Source organism: Chelon labrosus (assembly GCF_963514085.1).
Source record: "Chelon labrosus genome assembly, chromosome: 15".
Taxonomy (NCBI): domain Eukaryota; kingdom Metazoa; phylum Chordata; class Actinopteri; order Mugiliformes; family Mugilidae; genus Chelon; species Chelon labrosus.
This window is the reverse complement of record NC_140348.1, coordinates 6338962-6359452: the sequence shown is the minus strand read 5'-3', so window position 1 is coordinate 6359452 and position 20491 is coordinate 6338962. Positions and strand designations below refer to the sequence as shown.

At 39.3% G+C, this 20491-nt stretch overlaps 1 protein-coding gene across 1 annotated transcript; it reads right to left on the bottom strand.

Annotated features, from left to right (window-relative positions):
* Window positions 1-309: 309 nt before the first annotated feature.
* On the bottom strand, window positions 310-20154 carry LOC311500892 (acetylcholine receptor subunit alpha-like; the record flags this gene model as incomplete). The annotated part of the gene is made up of 11 exons (XM_084562521.1): window positions 310-994; window positions 1087-1211; window positions 1360-1474; window positions 1566-1789; window positions 1877-2114; window positions 2213-2408; window positions 2543-2652; window positions 2969-3013; window positions 4877-5019; window positions 9676-9757; window positions 20065-20154. 11 exons carry the CDS (start codon window positions 20152-20154, stop codon window positions 866-868), a joined length of 1497 nt encoding a protein of 498 aa, XP_084418647.1. The 3' UTR covers window positions 310-865.
* Window positions 20155-20491: the final 337 nt, after the last annotated feature.

Genomic DNA, 20491 nt, shown 5'->3' with positions numbered 1-20491 from the left:
CACTGATGCCTCACAACAAGAAGGTTCTGAGTTTGTATCCAGGCCGACTGGGGCATTTCTTTGTGGAGTTTGCATGTTCTCCCTGACTAAACAATCTTCCTCCACTGTGCCACTGTTTCTCTTATTCATTATGGCACAATAAAAGATGCACTGTTATTGAAATGACTATTTTGATGCCACATGCTGTATGGCCACTGCCGGAAAATCTCCAGGCACAAGACGTGACTAATAAATTCTAAATAAGGCGAAGGTCAAGCGATCGTTTGTACTCCAGATTTCTTTTTTTAAATGCAGCAAACAGATACATAAAGCAACTTTACTACGTTGATATTATTGTAAGTTGAAAACAAATGAATAGATGATTAAAACCAAGATGTCCAGAAGTCAAATGAGCATCAGGCAAAACCAATCAATAAAACTTCCTGACAGGAAAATATCTTGCCTGTGCTCAAAGACCAACACATTCAACATTTAGGAGGATCCTACGACCCACACCTTAAATCAAGCTGCCAAAATAAACAACATTTTTATTACTGTTCTGGCTTTTACACAAATGTATGTAACAGCAATCACAAACTGTAGAAAAACAATGGAAAAGGAGTTAGTGGCAAGAATGACTTCAAGTTTCACCCATCTACATCAAGAGATTCGTGCCTCTAAGATGCCTGGACTTCCCTTCTCCAGATTTCAGTAAATGCACAAATTTACACTTTCAAAGGAGACACGAGTGAGAGCACTTTGCAGTACTGTTAAAAAAAAATCAAATCAGTGGAAGATACACCAGCGACCACTGACAAAAACACTTCTCCGATTCCTCTCCAAGCCTGATGTCTACCCTGATCACACTCCTTTATGGGTCAGGCCTCTACAGCGTGTTGAGCTCAATGAGTCTCCCGGCGAAGACGGCGAGCGTCCCGATGATGCACACGGCCATGAACACGCAGAGCAGGATGTGGTCCAAAACCATGGCCACAAACTTCCACTCCTCTGAAGCCTGGAATGAGATAGGATGTAAGTAAAATGTGCATGACTGGCCAACTGTACGGACCGATACACTGCCCCCCACTCATGCAGACGTCCTCTTACATTGTTAGATTCCTCGTCTGATTTCATGGTCTCAGCGATGTACTTCACCCCTTCTATTGCGCTGCGAACATCGGGGTTCTTGGCGATGGGAGACTGGTAGGTGACACTGGTGCGTGTGGGGTTACCTGTAGAGGACAGAGCAGAGAGTTTTAGGAACGTCTTCTCGAATCATAATCTGTGTCTCAGGAACCAAACCACGAATTTCACACAAACATGAATACAGCCGAAGATCAAGCTGCTCAGAACATGCTCCGCTTTTCGAAAATGTCTTGCCTGAAATGTCAGAGATGTCCATGTCGGTAGGGAATAGTCTCTTCTGTCGGATCTCCTGACTGGGGCGCTTCATTGTTGAGAAGAACATCATGTTGGGGATGGTTTCAATGAAGACCTGAGAGGCAGCAGATAGTTATTAAGTGTATTACAAACCGGTATTTTGATCAGCATTTGTTACGTTGTTACAGTAAAAACAAAACACGAACCTTGCGGATCCACGCGGGCATGGTGTGCGTGCTGGGCGAGCGGTGATGCGTGTTGATGACGATGACGGTGATGATGATGGAGGCGATGACGAACACCATTGTGAAGAGCATGTATTTTCCGATCAGGGGCACCGCACTTGAAGTGGACGGGATCAGCTCCACAATAACCAGCAGGAACACAGTGAGAGACAGCAGGACGGAGATAGAGAGGGTCATCTTTTCACCTGTACACAGATGTCAGGAGTTTTAGACTTTTTTTGTTTTTGTTTTTTGTTTTACCATTAACTATACACTCAACAAGATCTACGTACCAGAATCAGTTGGCAAGTAAAAGACCAGTCCGGTGAGAAAAGAGAACAACATGCAGGGAATGATGACGTTGACAATAAAATAGAGGGGCAGCCGCAGCATCAGGAAATGGTAGGTGATGTCGAGGTATGGTGTGTCGGGACAGCAAGTGTAGTAAACCCAGTGCTTCCAGCTCCTGTAGTCCTTCAAAACCCATTCACCTGACTCCATGAAGTTACTGAGGTCAGGCCGATCACTGTCCTAAAAGACAGAAGGTTTATGGTCCTCAACAACCCCAATGTTCAGCTATTTTGGAGAAGGCATGAATTCACAGAAAACCGTGGAATCTTTTAACTTACCGGGTTGATGACAACCAGCAGGCCATCGTATGACCAGGTTCCCAGTTTCATGCTGCAGTTCTGCAGGTCAAAGGGGAAGTGGAGGACAATAATCTCGCAGTAACTCTTGAAAATGGCCGGAGGGTTCCATATTATCTTTCCAGTGTACTCCAGCAGGACTTTAGTTTCATGGATGATGGCGAAGTCACCATCAGCACTGGAGAGGAGGAGGAGGATGAGGAGGGAGACGTTAGCAAAAATAGAGAGAGTGCAAGCGGAGCAGGAGGATATTTAAAGAACGCTGGTGTGTCTAAGTATAAATGGGGAAAAAAAGAGGGAATATGTGTTTACTTGTTGTATAGCACCAGGTCAGGTTTCCATATGTCAGTGGAAGGGACTCTGATCTTTCTGATGCCTCCGTAATCCGATGGATTCCACTTTAGGTTCACATCTACCCATTCCTGTGGGAGAATTGGGAAAATTTTAGATCAATGATGTATCAACACACATGCCTTATTCAATATTCTAGGTATTACTAAATCATTTTTGACTAAACAAAAACAACACAAGCTTCTCTGTGATATCCAAATGTAATATTACCCCATGAATGATTAAAATCTGTTATAAATAATACACGATAACTCAGTAAGTGTTCTGCAAATTTCAGGTATGGTAAAGAACTGAACAGCCTTAATTTATATGATAAATAAATAAATAAATACAAAATGCTCAAAAATGTCTCTTGTTGACTAAATGAACAGTTATTATCACATTAACCTGTTTGACGCGGACATTACTGGTCACAATTTGATTGACTTCATCCTGGGGGAAAAGAGATAGAGAGAGAGAAAAAACAGTCAGGATTTTCACGACGAAATTTGTTTTATTTGCGAGTTTATAAGAAAATCTGGGTCAACGTTCTCCTTTCCTGTTTCACTACTGCGCATGCGCGTTAAACAAGCGCGCGTCTTAACGAAAATGCAAACGCGAGGTTGACGTGTGTCGATAAATATTATTTGTCCCGTGCTTTGTTGCTAAAATGAGCTCTGAATAAGTTTTCACGATAGTTAAACTGAAATAAATTTTTTTAAAAAAGCTGCTCGGCCAGCTTTAAAGGGACAGACAAGAAAATGGACACACCTGCGAAGTAAAAAGTCTGGCCTAAGGCTAACGTCAAGCAGCCATTAATGTGAGGATAAAAAACTGGTTTTGTCAGCATTTCTTCATCAACACTGCTGGTAAATTAACAACAGCTCGATGGGAAACTGAACTCTGAATCAACGAAACAAGAGGAAACATGCTGGGCGTTTAAAGGGGACGAACAAGGACGGAGTTGCCAGCCGGTCGTCAAGTTTACATCGTGGTCAAGCTAGCCGGAGGCGCAGAAGGAGAGCAACAACAGTAGGACTTTGAATTTAGCTTGTGTTGACCTTTGTGGCCGCCGTGCCGTCGCTTACTCTGCTCTGTAGCTGTTGTCGGTTGTGGTTGTTTTGTCTGGGCACAGTTGTTTGAAAACAAATCTGTGTGGGTTTTTTGACCACAATCAGCTTTGGAAATGGTAACAACGAGATTGTCAGAAGGAATAATGGAGCTTTTTGCACCAGTTATAGTGACATTTTATATTATTTTTTATAAAATTAATTCTCAGCAGAGCAGTATATAAATGTGGCCTTGAATGTGTAAATCAAACAGGAAATAATTATAATAATTTGAATTGAACTATTCATGAACTGTTCAACTGTAAGTCCAAACAGATTCTTAAAGAATTTCTGCCTTTGCATTATTATAAATCTTGCTGTCTCTCTATAAATTTAGTAAATGAGCAAATAAGTAAAGCAGAAAGCAACAAAAGCAGAAATGGCCGCCGTGCCTATTCAATACAGCTCAGTTACATTGGGGCCTAAATATGGAGTTCGTCATCTTGTTGATTTGAGCTAAGTGTCTTGATTTGCTCTTTACAGTGAACCAACATCTCTTAAATTGTGGGATGTTCTCGCTTCATTGTGGCTGCCATGACTTCATGTGTTGTCAAGGCTTGTGACTTTCTGCCTGTAAGCAATTGATTCATTGAACTAGACAGTGTTTCTTGGTGTATTGCTGATTAGATGACTGGAAAGATATTCTTTCATCACTTTGCCACTGACCTGTTTGGTTTATTGCATTACCAAGGGCTTTGATGTGGTTGGGGATGTTGCTGCGGTTACTTTCTTTCCATGACGGGATTGTTTGCTCATATATTATGGTTTATGGTTTTGTCGAAAATGAATTAGACGACTTGCATATTTCCCATAAGACTTGTTATTCGCCTGATTTAATTTACTGGTTGCTGTTAGGTTGTCTGATCCTGTTGATTGATCTAAAAAATAGACTACGTCCAGATCTTCTTTCAGTCTTACTTACTACGACTTTCTCTTGATGCCCTTTTTTCTGCCAATTAACACAATGAAAACTCTTAATTTAATATACAATCATGGTGTTTATGCAAAAGGAAAACGGCACATAACTCACTGAGGAACTACAATATATTTCAAAATAAACAGTGTTTTGTATACTATAACAATATTTGAGTGGAACTAGAATTTCAGATGCTGCATGTTGTTAAAGAGGACCGGAATGATTAGAGTAATCGTTTCTTTCTCCATGTAGAAGGCCGACATCGAGTTACAGAAAGACCGTCTTCCTTACCACGCTGATGAGCTGTATTAGCTGCAGTCCCACAATGACCACCACAGCATCTTTGAAGTGGTTAACTGGACGAACAACTTTGTTGTAACCAGTAAACAGGTTTTTTACCAGACGGGTCTCATCTTCTGAGCAGAATACTCCACCTAGAATACAGACAGACAGCCACACAACAATTGGGTGGTCATGCTTATTTGTTGAGTTATTCCATTGAACATGTTAGGTGTAGCTGGGTTGAGCCCAGTCTCGTTGCTTAATAGCCACATCACGTTCACCATATGGATATCAGAGTTTAGAGGACTTGGCTGTGGAGTCTGTAGGAGAGGAATTCAGCTAAAAACTGTTGAATCTTGATAGAACAATGGTCACTTATAAATTATTTATGCTGTACTCAAATTCTTTACCACATATTGATTACGAATTTTATTTTGAGGTCACTTTGACATTATCAGTTCAACATGTTACCACCCAACAGACACCAGTGCCTGCACAAATGTTTTCACACTGGAGGTGAAAGCATTGCTGAAGTGAGAGTGAAGCCAGCAGATTACATTTACTGTGATTCACACGCCAAAGAATTCCCTGGCTTACAACCAGCAACTTAAAACCCTTCAATGCAACACACACAGAGAGAGAGAGAGAGAGAGAGAGAGAGAGAGAGTCATAGGAGGTCATCAGAGTTTATAGGAAGAAGGGAGAAAGACGGGAAGAGGAATTATCAGATGAGAGAGAGGCAGTGACAGGCGGATGCAAAGGGATCAGCAGTCAAGTGACTGGCATTCCATACTGGTGAAAAGCCTCTGCACTGGACGTCCCGTGAGCTCTTTAAGCAGAGCAATCCAGTCTGTTTCTGTAACTCCTGGGTGAACCTATTCTGAGTGTTAAGAGGGTGTTTGGGAAAACCGCCCCTGACCAATCCACTTGACATTAAGTCTGGATCAGCTGGAGTTCAAAATATTTAACCTGCATTTAACACCTCTTCATACGAAAAGTGTTTTCCGCTAACAGACTTATAGTTGTTTTAAACCATCTTTATGAGCTCATAAATCATGCAATGCCTTTGACGCATCCATCGTAAAAAAAAAAAAAAAAAAAATCCTCTACAGCTCAGTATAGCCAAGACTAGATTCACTTGCTGGATTCTAATAAACTAGAGACAAAAAATAACAAATTAATATTATATTAATTAGTTCTTCTAATACAGCTAAAGTGCGTCGTGTGGGTGACATGACATGCTTAACATGGCACTAACCTCCTCAACGTTGTATGAAACTAAAACTGTGCTCTGTTTGTTTTTGTGAGTATTTTCCTGGGAAAAATATAACGTTTCGTGAGCTTTTGTTGTGCAGAAATTCAACCTGTGTTATCATAAAGGATAGCCAGACTGAATTCATGAAATCAATTTTCGTCAACTGAAAATTTGCTCATGCAATACAATGCATTTCTTTACAGATTTGCTCTCTGTCTCTCATATTTGGCATGCTTGACTAAAATTACTTTCTTAAATAGTGTGTTCTTTTTTAATATTGAACACTGTTATATGACTAGTTTGTATTAGTTGACAACAGTGGCTCATCAAACTGGTCTGGATCTGCTTGAAATCTTTTGTGGAAATAACCCAGAATAGTTTGCCAGTACTGTTTACAATCACAGTCTTTGCTAAGCATGCACTCTCAAAACATGACCAATTTGTCATTAACTTGGCTTTGTCTTACCCCCATGTATAGCCACTATCCCACAGCAAGTGGGCTATTGGATCACCTTTGTTTGTGTAATCACAAAAAAGCACATCATGTAATCTTGTATTTTATGTCCCGGCAGACAGATCTGCGAGCTAAGTCACATCCTGTGCATGTTATTTCGGGAATCTGCTGGCGTGCTACACTCTGCATGAACTGAGCAGGCTGGGATCTTGTTTCATTTAGCCAGCAAGAGCAAAGGACACAAATCAGACACGCACACAAAGCAGATACACACAAAAAGTTTTGGTTTGCTTTCGAGACTTCAGCTGGGATCTCTCTCAAAGATCAGGACAAGGAGTGTGGAGTTGTTGTGTACAGTGCTGATGTTCATTTTTCTGGCTGTCTGCCTTTATCTGAGCCTCTTGCTGTTTGCTCACTCCCCGTCTGTTGTCCTGCTAGCACGCTTTGATCTAGACACATACAAAAATAGAGGGGAGGCGGGACACGAGAGACACTTGGAGCTGTCACTCATTGCCCACTTCTTTGCAACAATTCTTGTTTCTGCATAATACTGAACTGCCACAGCAAAATACTCCCCAGAGTCTTTTGGTTTTCTGTCACCTTCTGGTTGAAGGAAAAAAGGAGTAAAAGCATGTGCATAGATATTAAATTAGGTTGCATATCAAGTTGTGAAGCAAGCTTTTGACCAAATATCACTAGTGTGAGGCACATACACTCCTGGGAAACTGAGTCAGTGTTACTTATCATTGTCCTTAGGTCTTTGCAGGGCTTAGGCCTTCAAATAGAAGGGTGGGTATAGCTAGCATTTTCAGACTGTCTTTATGAGCTCATCATTGCTGTATCAGTATGGTTGGCTATAGAAAGCTTGTAAGCTAACTCTGCATTGTTGAATTGCGTTCATGATGACAGCCACGCCACTTAATCGAAATATGGTTTTATCACTACATCATCACTACGCTCTCTGTATATAAACATAAAATGGACAAAGTAGTTTTATAAATATGACCTGAGTAACATTTCATTTTCATATTCCAGTTTGTAGGTTGGTGACTGTGCAGTCTATGTGAAAGTAATGGTTGAAAATGTGTTTTTGCACTAATGGACCTGATCACATCAGTAACATCTGAGTAAAGACAGTAATTCTAAAATCAGCTGTCACAGAATTTGAGTTGTTTATCTTAATAAATCAATCAAGTTTGAATAGCCTGAAATACTGACATGAGCAGCTCCAGGTAGTAAATATTTTTCCAAATTAACATCCGGGAATAAAGCTCTTCGAATGATTTACTTAGGTTTTTTTTTGATTGATTGATTAAGTTTATTTAAGTGTCAAACACCATGGTGCCCAGCCCACATGGGCTTATTAGACACTGATTAGGAGCTTAGGAGCATTTTTATTGCTCATCTGCAGTGATGCAGATAATGTCTAACTCGTGGCTTATAAGCTGACATACCACCTCTAATGCAGCCATCACATCAATTTGTCATCACTGTGTTTCATAAAAGCTGCCAGCACTCAAATCACTGAATTGGAAAATAAAATGAATGTAATAATTCCTACTGAAATGGACTGTCTGCTAATCTCTCTGTTGCAGACACTAGGAGATAAACAGTAATCCACTGAACGAGACTGAAATTTTATAGAAAATATTGAAATGAAAAATAAATTATATGTTGAACATAGAAGTGACAAAAAAATGACTGACAGCAGCAGTTTCAATATGTCTGTATAAGACTTGAAATCTTTCATTTACACTATCTCCATAGAGATGATCTCAAGTTTACTTTTATGACTGTGACAAATTCCGAGGACAGTGGGTAATCTTTCTTCCTATGATCCTTCTGCTTGATTTAATTTGTAGGAGATCTTAAATCTTATGTTTTCTCTGATATACTGCCAAAAGCATGTTTTTTGTTATTTACCAGATAACATTATGTTATCATTACCGTCTTCCTTTCAACGCGCTATGGGCAATTAAGTATATAAATTTGCACGGATCAGTGGAGGAGGATAAGCAGACCATGCACCTCATGACTGAAACATGTGCATTCATTATATAGAAAATCATTTAAAAATCAAGAGATGGTGAAATATTGATGTTTGGATGATGGTTGAAAAAATGTGTTCTATGTTTTGTGGTGACATGTTTGGCCTGGTTGTTAGACTGTCCGGTACTTGAAAGGTCACAGTTTTAATTCCTGGAGTACAGCAACATGTATGCGCCCTGTCGAAGTGTCCTTGAACACTAAAAGCACTAAATTCAAACCTGCTACCTGATAAATATAAATCATTCTTGAAGAGGACATCAGCTACACTAAACGCCTTAAATATGAATGCAGTGAGAAATGCTAGCAATGCTGAGCTGCCTTTTTTAAGGGTGTACCTGAAGGACAAATGCTAATGCTCTGTCATAAGTAGAAGTACTTAACATAGAAACAAGAGAGGGAATATCATCAAATTGAAGGAGGCACCTTTTTTGAATGAGAATTTAGGTATAGAGAAGAATTAGAATTCCTATGGAAATATATTTTTTAAAGATTCCCATAGGAAACGGATCTGATATACGATGGGGTTAGATTTTTGAAGTGATGAGATAAATAACTTTGATTTGCACTATCCTGTTGTTGTTATTTCCATAAACCTGTATATATTCACACCGTAAAATAAAATGACGTACTCCACAGCGTAGGGTTTTTAAAAGTCTACCCCCGGTGTGCATTGTAGCTGTTTTTTGGTTGCCAGGCCATGTGTCAGGAAGCTGTCTACTGTTTCATTGCATGGCCACTTGACACAGCAGTTCGTCTTCAAGGGAGATTAGTACATAATTCACAGGGCAGATGACATGAATTTAACAACATTCAAAATACTCTGTTTAAACATTTATCATACAACCACTGTTGAAAATGTTACAGAGTAGACGATGGGCTTTTTGGGTGGTGAGGTGGTTTCCTAAAATGTTGGAAACAACAGACTGATCCCCTCTTTTTATTACATTTTTAGGACCTGCACTACTTCTACAAGCCCCGAAGCATTACCAATGAGGTTGAAATGCCAGTGCCCCCCCTCACACACATGCATATACACAGAGGAAGACTTACTGGAGTATACACAGACAGTCCATGCCAACAAGATCTGGGCCTTAGGAAGGTTCATATCTCCACAGATGTTACAGAAACGGCCCTAAAATCCACTGCATCCGATTAATAAGGTGTTGTTAACCAGTTAGCAGGTCACAACCTAACCTATTAACTGACTTTAAACAGAAGCTGACATATGCACGGAAGCCACAGCAGTCACTTCAGAGTTGAAGTAGGCAGTGGAGGTGGATCGACCAGCATGTGAACTCTGAGCTCTTCTTTCTCATGGCAAACTCCACTCCACCTCCCCCACCTAACAGCATCCCAACCTCTCAGCACACTTCAAGGCACGAGAGACAGCTGGGGGTGTGTGTGTATGCTGTGTGTGTGTGTTGAATATAAACGCATCAACACTGTCGTCATTTTTCATACGTGTCTGGTAGGTTTTTTCTTAGGGGAATGACTACAACATAACATCTTCTGTCGGTGAGATAGAGTAGCAGAGAACAGTCAGAGACAGACAGCATGGCGCAAAGGAGGGAAGACAAACAGACAGACTCTTTAGGGGACAGAAGGGGACAGAGACAGGGAGGCAGACAGAAGGACAGCTGAAAGCTGTCACTGATGGAATGAGAAGTATGTCCACACATGCTGCTAGCCCTTAACACGCATACACATTTGCCCACCACCCTGCCAGCTTGCATGGAATGACAGTAAACGCACCAGTGTGTGTCAGACTGAACAACTGACCAGCTGTAAATCTTACACAGACAACAGTGGTTTAAAGTTTAACTGTGACAACTTTGTAATATGGCTTTCATTCATTTGCCTTTCTCAGATATTTATGTATTGAAGACTTTATAGCTGCTGGTGTGGCTATGGCATTAAGAAATAGCAATATGTTTTCCAAAGCATATGTTTTTATTTTATCTTGGACTGTTTTTATATTCATTGATCAATTACTTTATATAAGAGAGCAGTCCAGAGATAAATCGTGATTGTTTGGTTGTTCCTGTTATCAATCCTAAATCAAATTCAGCACATTAAGGAGTACTCATTTAAAGTCACTGGCAATGGATATTGCACTTCTGTAGATAATTACACTATATTAACTGTAACCAGGCCGTGGTTGTTGCCTTTTATCCTCCAGATGGCAGGATCCACTTGAGGAAGTGCAGTTCACAGCAGAGGCTAAGAGCATCAAACTAGGGGTAAAAGTTGAGCTTGCAGGTTGGTTTGCTTGACAGATTAATGAAGTGAAACCAAATGGATCCAGCATTTTAAACCTGAAAGAGAGAAGCCACTGACAACAAACATTCCTGGTTTATTTGTCTCTTCAGATGATATTCATCTGTATGTGATAAAACTTCTCAGGTCAGAAGCCTTGTCACAGATCAATTGGTTTTATGATTAGATTAAGGAGCCATTAGCAGCTGTGGGAATAAAGGTTTAATGTGGCGAAACCTCTAAACTGGATTGGAGCAGAGAATAAAATGTGTTATTATTTTTCTTTGAAGCAGCAGATGCACAATATTTTGCGATGAATATCTTGAAATCCCAGGATTCAGATGTTGCCTCATGTGAAATTTGCGTTTTAAAGGAGACACTACTTCTTTAATCCAACAGGAAAACAGAGTTGTACTTGTTGAGCTAAACAAGTCTACAAACCACATTCAAACATATCACAGTGTTTAAAACATTTGACTGTGTTAAAGTGAACGTGTTATTCTGACTCGAGTTCCCTGTTGATCATACAAACCACATGGCTCTTCTTTTCATTATTACTATTACCAAGTAATCACCTTTTAGTTGTTCTGTTGTGCTTATAAGAATCACAGCCTACAGTGAACTGATCGTTTTAGGATGTGGGCAGTTCATATGAAGTTAGCTTTGTTCATACTTTTTTGTGTGAAATAAACACAAACCTGAGTGAAACCACTGCTGTCCACACTAGATGGCAGTGGAAGACTAAGAAACTACAGCACAATGCTCGATGGCATTATGACCTGCACCAGGATGAATATATGTATTTTAAGCGTATATGTGTGAGCATGCTCAGTCTGTTTGCCTTTTTCCTTCTGTCTGGCACTCTAAGGTATGCTTTTCCCTGGCAATCTGTACATTTATCACCATCTGGCTTCTCTTTTACTTTCTCTCAGTTGCCCTTTCTGACTGTCTGTGTCACTGCCTCTCCTTGTTTTCATTCCTGTCTCCGTTCATTTTCTTGAGACCTCCATATATTTCTCTTGTCTCCCTCATATAACAAAACTGAGACTAATTCTTAGAAGGGAATATAACTGTGTGCTTTTTTGAATGAGTGAAGTTACCCAAAGTTTATGCTGACGACAAACCAAATACAAGTATTAAAAATAGATTTTGTTTACATTATTACATCAAATTTTTTTGAAATTATGTTTTTCAAGTGATTACACAATTGGAAGTACATGTTAGATGTTGTACACTGTTGTTTGTGTTTATCCTAAAGTTTACATACACTAAGTTGACTGCATCTGTAAACAAATTGGAAAATTCCAGAAAAGTCTCTAACCTTCTGATAGCGTACTGTACTCAGTGCTACTTTACTTGGCATCATAGGGAAAATAAAAACAACAACAACCAAGTAGACCTGTCTACTTCCACAAGCCTGGTTCATACTTGGGAGCAATTACCAAATGCCTGAAGGTACCACATTCATCTGTACAAACAATATGCCAGCATAAACACCACTGGCCCACGCAGCCATTATGCTGTTGAGGAAGGAGTCAAGTTCTGTATTCTAGAGATGAATGTGCTTTAGTGTGAAAAGTGCATATCAACTCCAGAACAAAAGTAAAGCACCTTCCTCAGCACATCAGGAAAACAAAGGTATACTTGGTCTGACGTCAATTCTTAAAACCCTCAGATTAATTTTTTTAATTTCTTTATTGATACAACAGATCTTGGAAACCAATTGTTACGCCCAACAACAACATTAGTTTTAGTTTTTAGTTTTGATAATTATGAAAAACTGTTTTGAAACAGGTCCTGATTTGAAATAAATCAGGACCGTGTAAATTAGAATCAAAACCTGAAACTTGAAAGATCACCGTAACAAGTTCCAGACTGTTAAAGAAGACCTACTTAAGATGTGTGCACCCAGATGGACAATGTATGAGTATCCGTGTGTGTGTTTTCAGATGAGCTGATGCTTTGTCTAGAGGGAGACATGGCAAGCAATAAAGAGATTGAGCAGTAATAAGAATCTGGGCCAGAAAGTGTTAAAATTGACTTCTTTTCTGTTTGAACTGCAACAGCAAGGATGAGGGCAGCAATTCACAAAGTAGAATATGGGAATATAAGCCTTCACTAGTCTTAATTGACATTTATCCCTTATAAATACAGCTAAGTGTCAAGGAATGGCCAAAGTAAATCAAGGATTTTACTAGAGTTATACACTAAAGATACACTAGTGTTTCGATGTAACAAAAAAAGAAAGTTATGTCTTTAATTAAACTTTGGTTTTTCAAACTGTTCTTTATTCTTGGCTGTGGGTGCTTCTTTGTTTTAGGGATGGTTGTGTTTTGTAGTTAAATAAGTGACATATTTAGTAGTTGTAGTTTGAAGACATACCATATAGTTCATATTTTCAGTACATTTGTTTTATATACAGTTACAGTCTGAGGTGTTGATTTTTCCACAGCTAGTGAATCACTACAAAGGGAGGTGGGAGTAATATCCATGCAAGATGTCCAAAGATTGGAAGAAACAGATTTCTCCAGCTGGCCAAGCGATGTCTGGTGAAGAACTCCCATTTCACTGGTTGGAATCTGAAAAGACCAGACAGGAATATGTTTAACGTGTTCACATTTTAGGGGCCTAATCGAAATTTGACAGACTGTGTAAAAGGGCATAGATATATTAGTTTGTCATTCGTCCATGACATCATATCCTCATTTATTTATTTATTAAGTTTATTCTACAATATGGCACACAAAGAGATAGAGGAAGAATGAAACCTATTTCAGCAGGTTTTGTTAAAGGCCTTTGTTATGAGACAACACTAGGAGAATTGAAAGTGTCCTTACTAGACACAATAAAAGCAACCTCATCCTATTATGGTTTCCTTAAATGTGGTTTTGTGCAACAAATAATTTTGTGTAATATAATATAATATTTTTTTTGGAGAATGGAGAACACAAAAGATGGAAGTAATACATTTTTTAACAGATAGCTTGAAATACGTTATGTGTTACATGTTCTCATGTACCAACCCTTCTGGGAGGTTAAATGACATAGTTGGTAAAAAAAACATTGGGCAGGTACGGGGTATTTGTGAAACCAGTGAAACTTTAGGCAAACAGTGACTTGCTGAAAGACACTGTGTCATGGTGGACACATGCAGTCGGGTGGAAACTGCTGGCAACAGTGAGTGAAATGAGCAGAAATAGAACGATGCCATAACACAACCAGACTGCTTGAATCTCTAACCCTTGTATCAGAGCCACTCCGTGCAAAGGTTTATCAGGATCACTACATTCGTTCAGGGCTTCAGATCAGATGTGTACCTTGCATAAAAGCACTTAATATTTACTTTTGTTCTGCAGCATTAATAATTTCTAACATCTGTGATCCAGAAGTTTACTACTTGGTTTCTTGGATAAGGAACATGGCTTAACTTTTCATTTCTTGCTTTGAATTGTCATATAGGGCTGCAGCTATCGATTCTTTTTGTAATCGATTAATCTAGCACTTTATCGATCGATTAATCGGATTTTTTTTTTTAACGTTTTTAAACAACCAAAACAAATAATGCATAACAAAAATTATGTGGCTGTAAAATGATCAAGCATTTGCCTTTTATTTCTCAAAAAAACAGAGAACTCCAACTCCAACATTTGGCTCCAAAACTAAGCCCATTTATTGCAATTTAATACATAATTTCTGGGGTGAGCCTATTTCCTATGATAACCTAGCAACCTGTGTGTTTGTGAACACGTCCTGTGCGTGAGGAACAGCACAGCACGTGCCCCCCCCCCCCCCCCCCAAATATAATACTATAATAATAATAATATATATGGGCGTATTTGGCCGCTATTCGAGGAGAATTTAGTAATGTCAATGATTCTGATAAGCTCAGGCCGGTCGCGTTCGCCTCGCGGCCGCTCAATTTGTGATCCGCTGCGTAAATCCTTCGGCCGGCCGACCGGGAAAAGTCCCGGTCGTCCCGATTGCCACTCCGCCCCTGGGCTATACTGTCTTGCAATTGAACGTGAATAAGTTTACTTAAAAACATCAAAGCTAAACATCATATCTAGTCAAACCGCATCATCACATCGCTACAAATACAGTATGCAATTAAAATCAGCGAACATCATTTAGGCTACGTTACCATGTTTCAGCGACGCTTGGTGAAACAGCATGTGGATGTTTTCTGTTTAGATGCTGGCTCATTGAGCTTGTACTGCTGTGGTACGCCAGGTCTACTTTGCAGTATACACAATGTATCAGGCGCTAGTGGTGTGCTTCGCATAGGTGCTTCCAAAACAACGGTCCGTGTGGAACAATCAGATCCCTGCGCGTATAGTGCGCGTCATAGGAATTTAACGAGGCTTCGAGGCAGAGTTTTTGCCTCGAGCAATTTTTGTAATCGAGTTAATCGAGTAACTCGACGAATCGTTTCAGCCCTATTGTCATAGGAAACTCATACCATCTCTCTCATTATAATCATACAATAAAGAATATAAGACTACTAAGGCTGCTTAGAACTTCTCAAGACTCGTCGAACCTGACCATTTTTTCAAGTAAGATTCAAGTCTTCTCACACAACAAATATTGAGCACAAGTCTATTATTAATAATACAATATCCAGCAGCTGGCATTTTATAAACACATACAATTGGAAAGATATTAACCATCGCATCTTGTTGTTGCAATGTTTTTACATTGTTTAATAGTGGATATTAAGGAAATCTTGCTGAGTAGTGAGGTCAGCCTTGGTTATTTGCGCAGTTATACATTCCAAGTAATATTTCTTAAAATATTGCGAAATATAACTAAACAGCAGAAGTATCAGAAGAACTCATTCTGTCTGACTTCTATCTAGTTGAGATTCCTCCAGATTCAACTATGTCAAGGGGTTGGATCCATTAGGAAGCTGAGTTTGTGTTTCTTGTTCATCTGTTTGTTTTCCCACACAATGAACAAAATGGACTTTAGAAACATGTTCAGAAACTCAACTCTGCACAGCATGGAGTATTGACTGTGACACAGTGTGAAAGTAGAAGGAGAAAGACAAAAGAGATGAGCAGGAAGTGAGATTTAATTTGTTTCAGTTTGAAGTCTGTTTCCCTGTCCTCCTCCTTCTCTTCTCTGCTTTGATTCTGCAGTGATAATTCTTCGAAAGAGAGAAAAGTCTTACGTGTTCTTTTGTTTTAAAGAAGGTGTATAAGGAAGGGGAAATCAAATCACAAATGTCCTTTTGAACAAGCCCCAGGTGAGAGATGATCACGTTTTAAGTCCCCAAATGATAAGAGTCCTAGTATATTTTAATTAGCCTGGATTCTTGGTTGAGATTCTATATTTACTTGCATTTTGTCCTTGTAAGATGAGAACATGATGTGTTTTAAATTTACCTACATTTACTATTTTTTTTCCCTAAGTGGAACCGAGGTAATGTGGGTGGTTTGGTGATTACAAGAGAAAGTTTGTTTTGTTCATTTTTAATCTGTCTAATTAGAAAGCCAGCAGGTTGTCCCAGTGGTGTCATCTGCAGCCAGCCTCTGTCAGTTTAATAGAATAAGGAGTACATGATTTTCATTGCATTGAAGATCACACCCTCAAGATTTATTTATTTATTTAAATACTGTGGTATGCATTAAAAACGTGACAAAATAATAATAATCAATAATTTTAACCCTTAATTGTACTGCAATGGGGAAATTGCAGTTCCTACTGGGGAGCAATTTGGGGGTTAGATGCTTGCTCAGGGCACCTCAGCCATGGACATCTTACAGTTAAAAACATTTTTGTGGATTAATGGGGAAAACAGAAGGAAAGAGAAATTTTAACAAAATGTCATGTACGGTATATGTTTAATCATTTTGTTCATGCTGGATGTATGGATTCTTCGATGACTTGTAATCCTAAACCACTTCTATTAGATATGTATGGGCCTATATACTATAGCTTTCTGCTTGTTTCTACTTCCGACAAATGGCCGCTGAAAGTAAGTCAATTTTTATGACCCCAAACAGTTGAGTGAGTTCAGAGAGGTCTTTTCTATGAGATATTATATTTGGTATCCGTTTTAGATGACAACCCCAATGCAGTTTCCTTGAAAGAGAATGTAATTTCACTATTTTTTGTAAAGTTAAGTAACACATGATCTATCTGATATAAAAATGGTGTAAGATTGTGCCATATATACCCATAACATAAAAAATCAGAAGCTGTTCATCAGCTGTCCACTCATTCTTTAGCTTCTCTTTTTTATCTGAGTTTTGTTTTTAGTTTTTTGTTTTCACTGACTAAATTGTCAGCGAAGAGTCACTTGAAACTGACATACAAATTAGTAAAAAGCAATAACGTAACTGATATTAAACTTTAATGCTTATCTAAATCTCACTTTTTACACTCCCCCACACACACAGTCACTCACAATGTGTGTAAAGCATGAAGTACACAATCAGAACACAGGACTTCCACTCTCATAAACTCACACACTAAGGGTCAGTGTGTGACCTGTGTATAATGGGGTTGTGCCCCCTGCAGCCACTGTGGAGAACTCATCACTGGGCTCTGAGCTAAGTACAACTGACAGCACTGGTATTTCATTATTTTCTCTCTCTCTCTCTCTCTCTCTCTCTCTCTCTCTCTCTCTCTCTCTCTCTCTCTCTCTCTCACAACAAAAGATACGCACACACAAATTAATACATATGATATCACACTTGACACTATCACACTGAACAAACAAGTAAAAGACTTTTTCTCTTGATGTTAAAATAATGATCACACACATACTCTCAGATACGGTATGGTCCATACACCAGCAATCCTTTGGGGATGAGGTATCCTGTACCTGGTCATGATTATCAGTGCTGCCTGATGCGTATGATTGGATAGAGAAGGGCAAATCAATCTTTAGCCTTTTCTAAGGGAAGATCATACAACTGGAAATAGGCAGAGTTTTACAGCTGACATCTTACAGTGGCTCCTCATGAAAAGACCATTCAGACGTGTTGATAGTTTGGATAGGTACATAAATACTGATAGGTGACTGATGTTGGGTCTTGTGGCTACGTTGTCCAGTTATTATCACACAAAAGAGTGACCTACATGGGATCTCTTTCTCTGTATCGCTCTCACTTTTCCTCTGTAACAGTGTGGTGTGTTGAATTAAAGTGTTAGAGATGCTTAATATCAAATTATTTGGCTTTTTTTTTTATCTAAGGTTTGAATTTAAATGTCATTCATTTCTTAGAATTCAGCACCATATGTTCTTTGAGCACAAGACTGGGTGTGTGTGTGTGTGTGTGTGTGTGTATGCTAACCCTTAAATAATTAAGACTAAGATACTGTTACAGTTACTAACACTTTGATAAACCATCAATGTTTATGAAGTTCCTAACATTTAAGGTTTGCGACTTGGAGCTTACCTCAATGAAATGACCACAAAGAAAACGTCATGCTGTGAATACTCAAATCGATTACATGGTTTGCTGGAACTCATAAATAGTAGCTAGCTGGGTTTCCACTAGAAAGAATTGGCACCGGACAACGTGACCGGCAGCTTTTCAATTTACTGGACAAATGTTTGAAATTCTGGTCAAATATTATCTGAATTTATTGTACTTAAAATGCTAAATGATATGCAGGCTATATAAGAATGATATCAAGGCATGTCAATTTATAATGGTTTTATTGAAAGTGCCATCAACTGACTCACATTTGTAAGTTCTAAAATAAATATTGCACATTAACATGAACATAAAGAAACTGAAGGTCTATTCTCAGATAAAACAATTAGTAAACAAGCAACACATCTGGAATGGCTCATACCATTTTAGTAATGCAGCGTGCTGCCAACTTGAAATAAAAAAAACTCTGTTCACTATATGCTTTTGAAATATATGCAATAAAAACGCTATATAAAGAAACTGAAAAAATTTGTTTTTTTGTTTTTGTTTTACTTTTAATGCATTTTTGCTGCAGTGAAGTGTGCAGCAGCAAAAGTATCAAGTGTCTCTCCGCAACTTGCAATGCGCAGTCTTGTGACCTTGTTCTCCTCCAGGCGACTTCACTGCGCTGTTTTGCTTCTGTTCTGCAGAGAGAAACCTCTCTCTGCTGGCACACTGGAGATGGGTCACGCAGGCTATCTTGGCCAGTTTAGCTCACTCCAGGTAGATTTCGCTGAAATCTCTGATCAGAACTTTGCAGGCTGTTGAGAAATTCAAGCCTCCATAACCACGGAGCGCTGTCTTTACAGCGGTGGCGTCTCGTTGCGCATTTGTGGCATCGATGAGCGGGGCTGCTGCAGGAGCCAACTAGTCCTCACTTGAAATTTCTTTGCCAAAATGACCGATAATGGTTTGGATGGCTGATTCAGCATACTCCCGGCGCTCTGAAAAGACAGAATGATAAATAATGAGTGATTTTCCTTTTCTTTTTTTTTTTTTTCTTTTTTTTACTGAAACATCAATAAACAACTTTTGAAAAATAAATATAGGCTAAATATAGCAAATATAGGCTATGGCACTTTATTTTTAGAACAGGGACCTTTTGTCATGCAGCCTATAGATTATGATTATTTTTGTGATGATGATGATGATTAGACCGTATATTTCGTGATACAGGCATTTTAGGTTATCAAATTTGCTTCAACTTACCGCTCGTTCCCTGTGGGTATGGAGAGGGGTTCAGAAGGACATCAGAGCAGTTAAGCAGATCCAGTGAACGCGTCTATTAGATGGTGGATGAGTGTGCTCTGGCTTTTTTGAAAGGCTGCACGGCCCGGTCTCTTGCGCGTGTCACTTGGACACCCTTGTACATGTTGTCTTTGCACTCCGCCTGAAACAGCTCTTCTTCAGGACCTGGCGCATCACGTAGCTGTGTTAGTGCCGCAACTGATGCTTGAACCATTGGTCTGATTGTGGCCAGATTTACATCGTCTGTCTGGCAAACCAAATTCAATTTGGTCATCACAGGTAACACATCAGTCAGTGTGTGAGTTAAGGCGATGAAGCTGTATGGCTGGATTTGACCCAGGATACCTTGGGCTTGAGCATTTCCTCCTACAGCCTCTTCATTTAGCTCCATCACTAGAGCAGGCCAGTTACTTTTCACGCTTTCCACTGCCTTGTGCAATGATAACCAGCGTAAATGCACGGGTGCTTCAGACTTGTCATGTCTTCATCACTGAGCGCTGCTATTTACCGTCTTATCAATAACAACTCCAATGAAGTCACTCCCCTTTAGTTTTTCATCCAGCTGCTTCATCACAACGCTTTCTAGCGCCTTTTCCATGTCATCAACGGAGTCGCTGTGCCGGAAAATACCTTCACGCGTGACAAAATCTGGAGCCTTAACTGCTCCAAGTAGCTCAGTCAATCCCTCATACTGATGACATGCTATTTTTGGTCATATAGAATACAACCTGTAGCTGAGAGCACAGCTTCTGTGTGTGTTAAGAAATTGCAATTACTTTAGTTTTACTTTAGTACTTATTTTTTTTTTTTACTACTGGGTGCAGGTACAAGAATACATTTCACTGTGCATCGTACTATGTATAACTGTGCATGTGACAAATAAAAACCTATCTATCTATCTCGTTTAAAGTTTCTGTTGCCTTCTCACAGTGGCC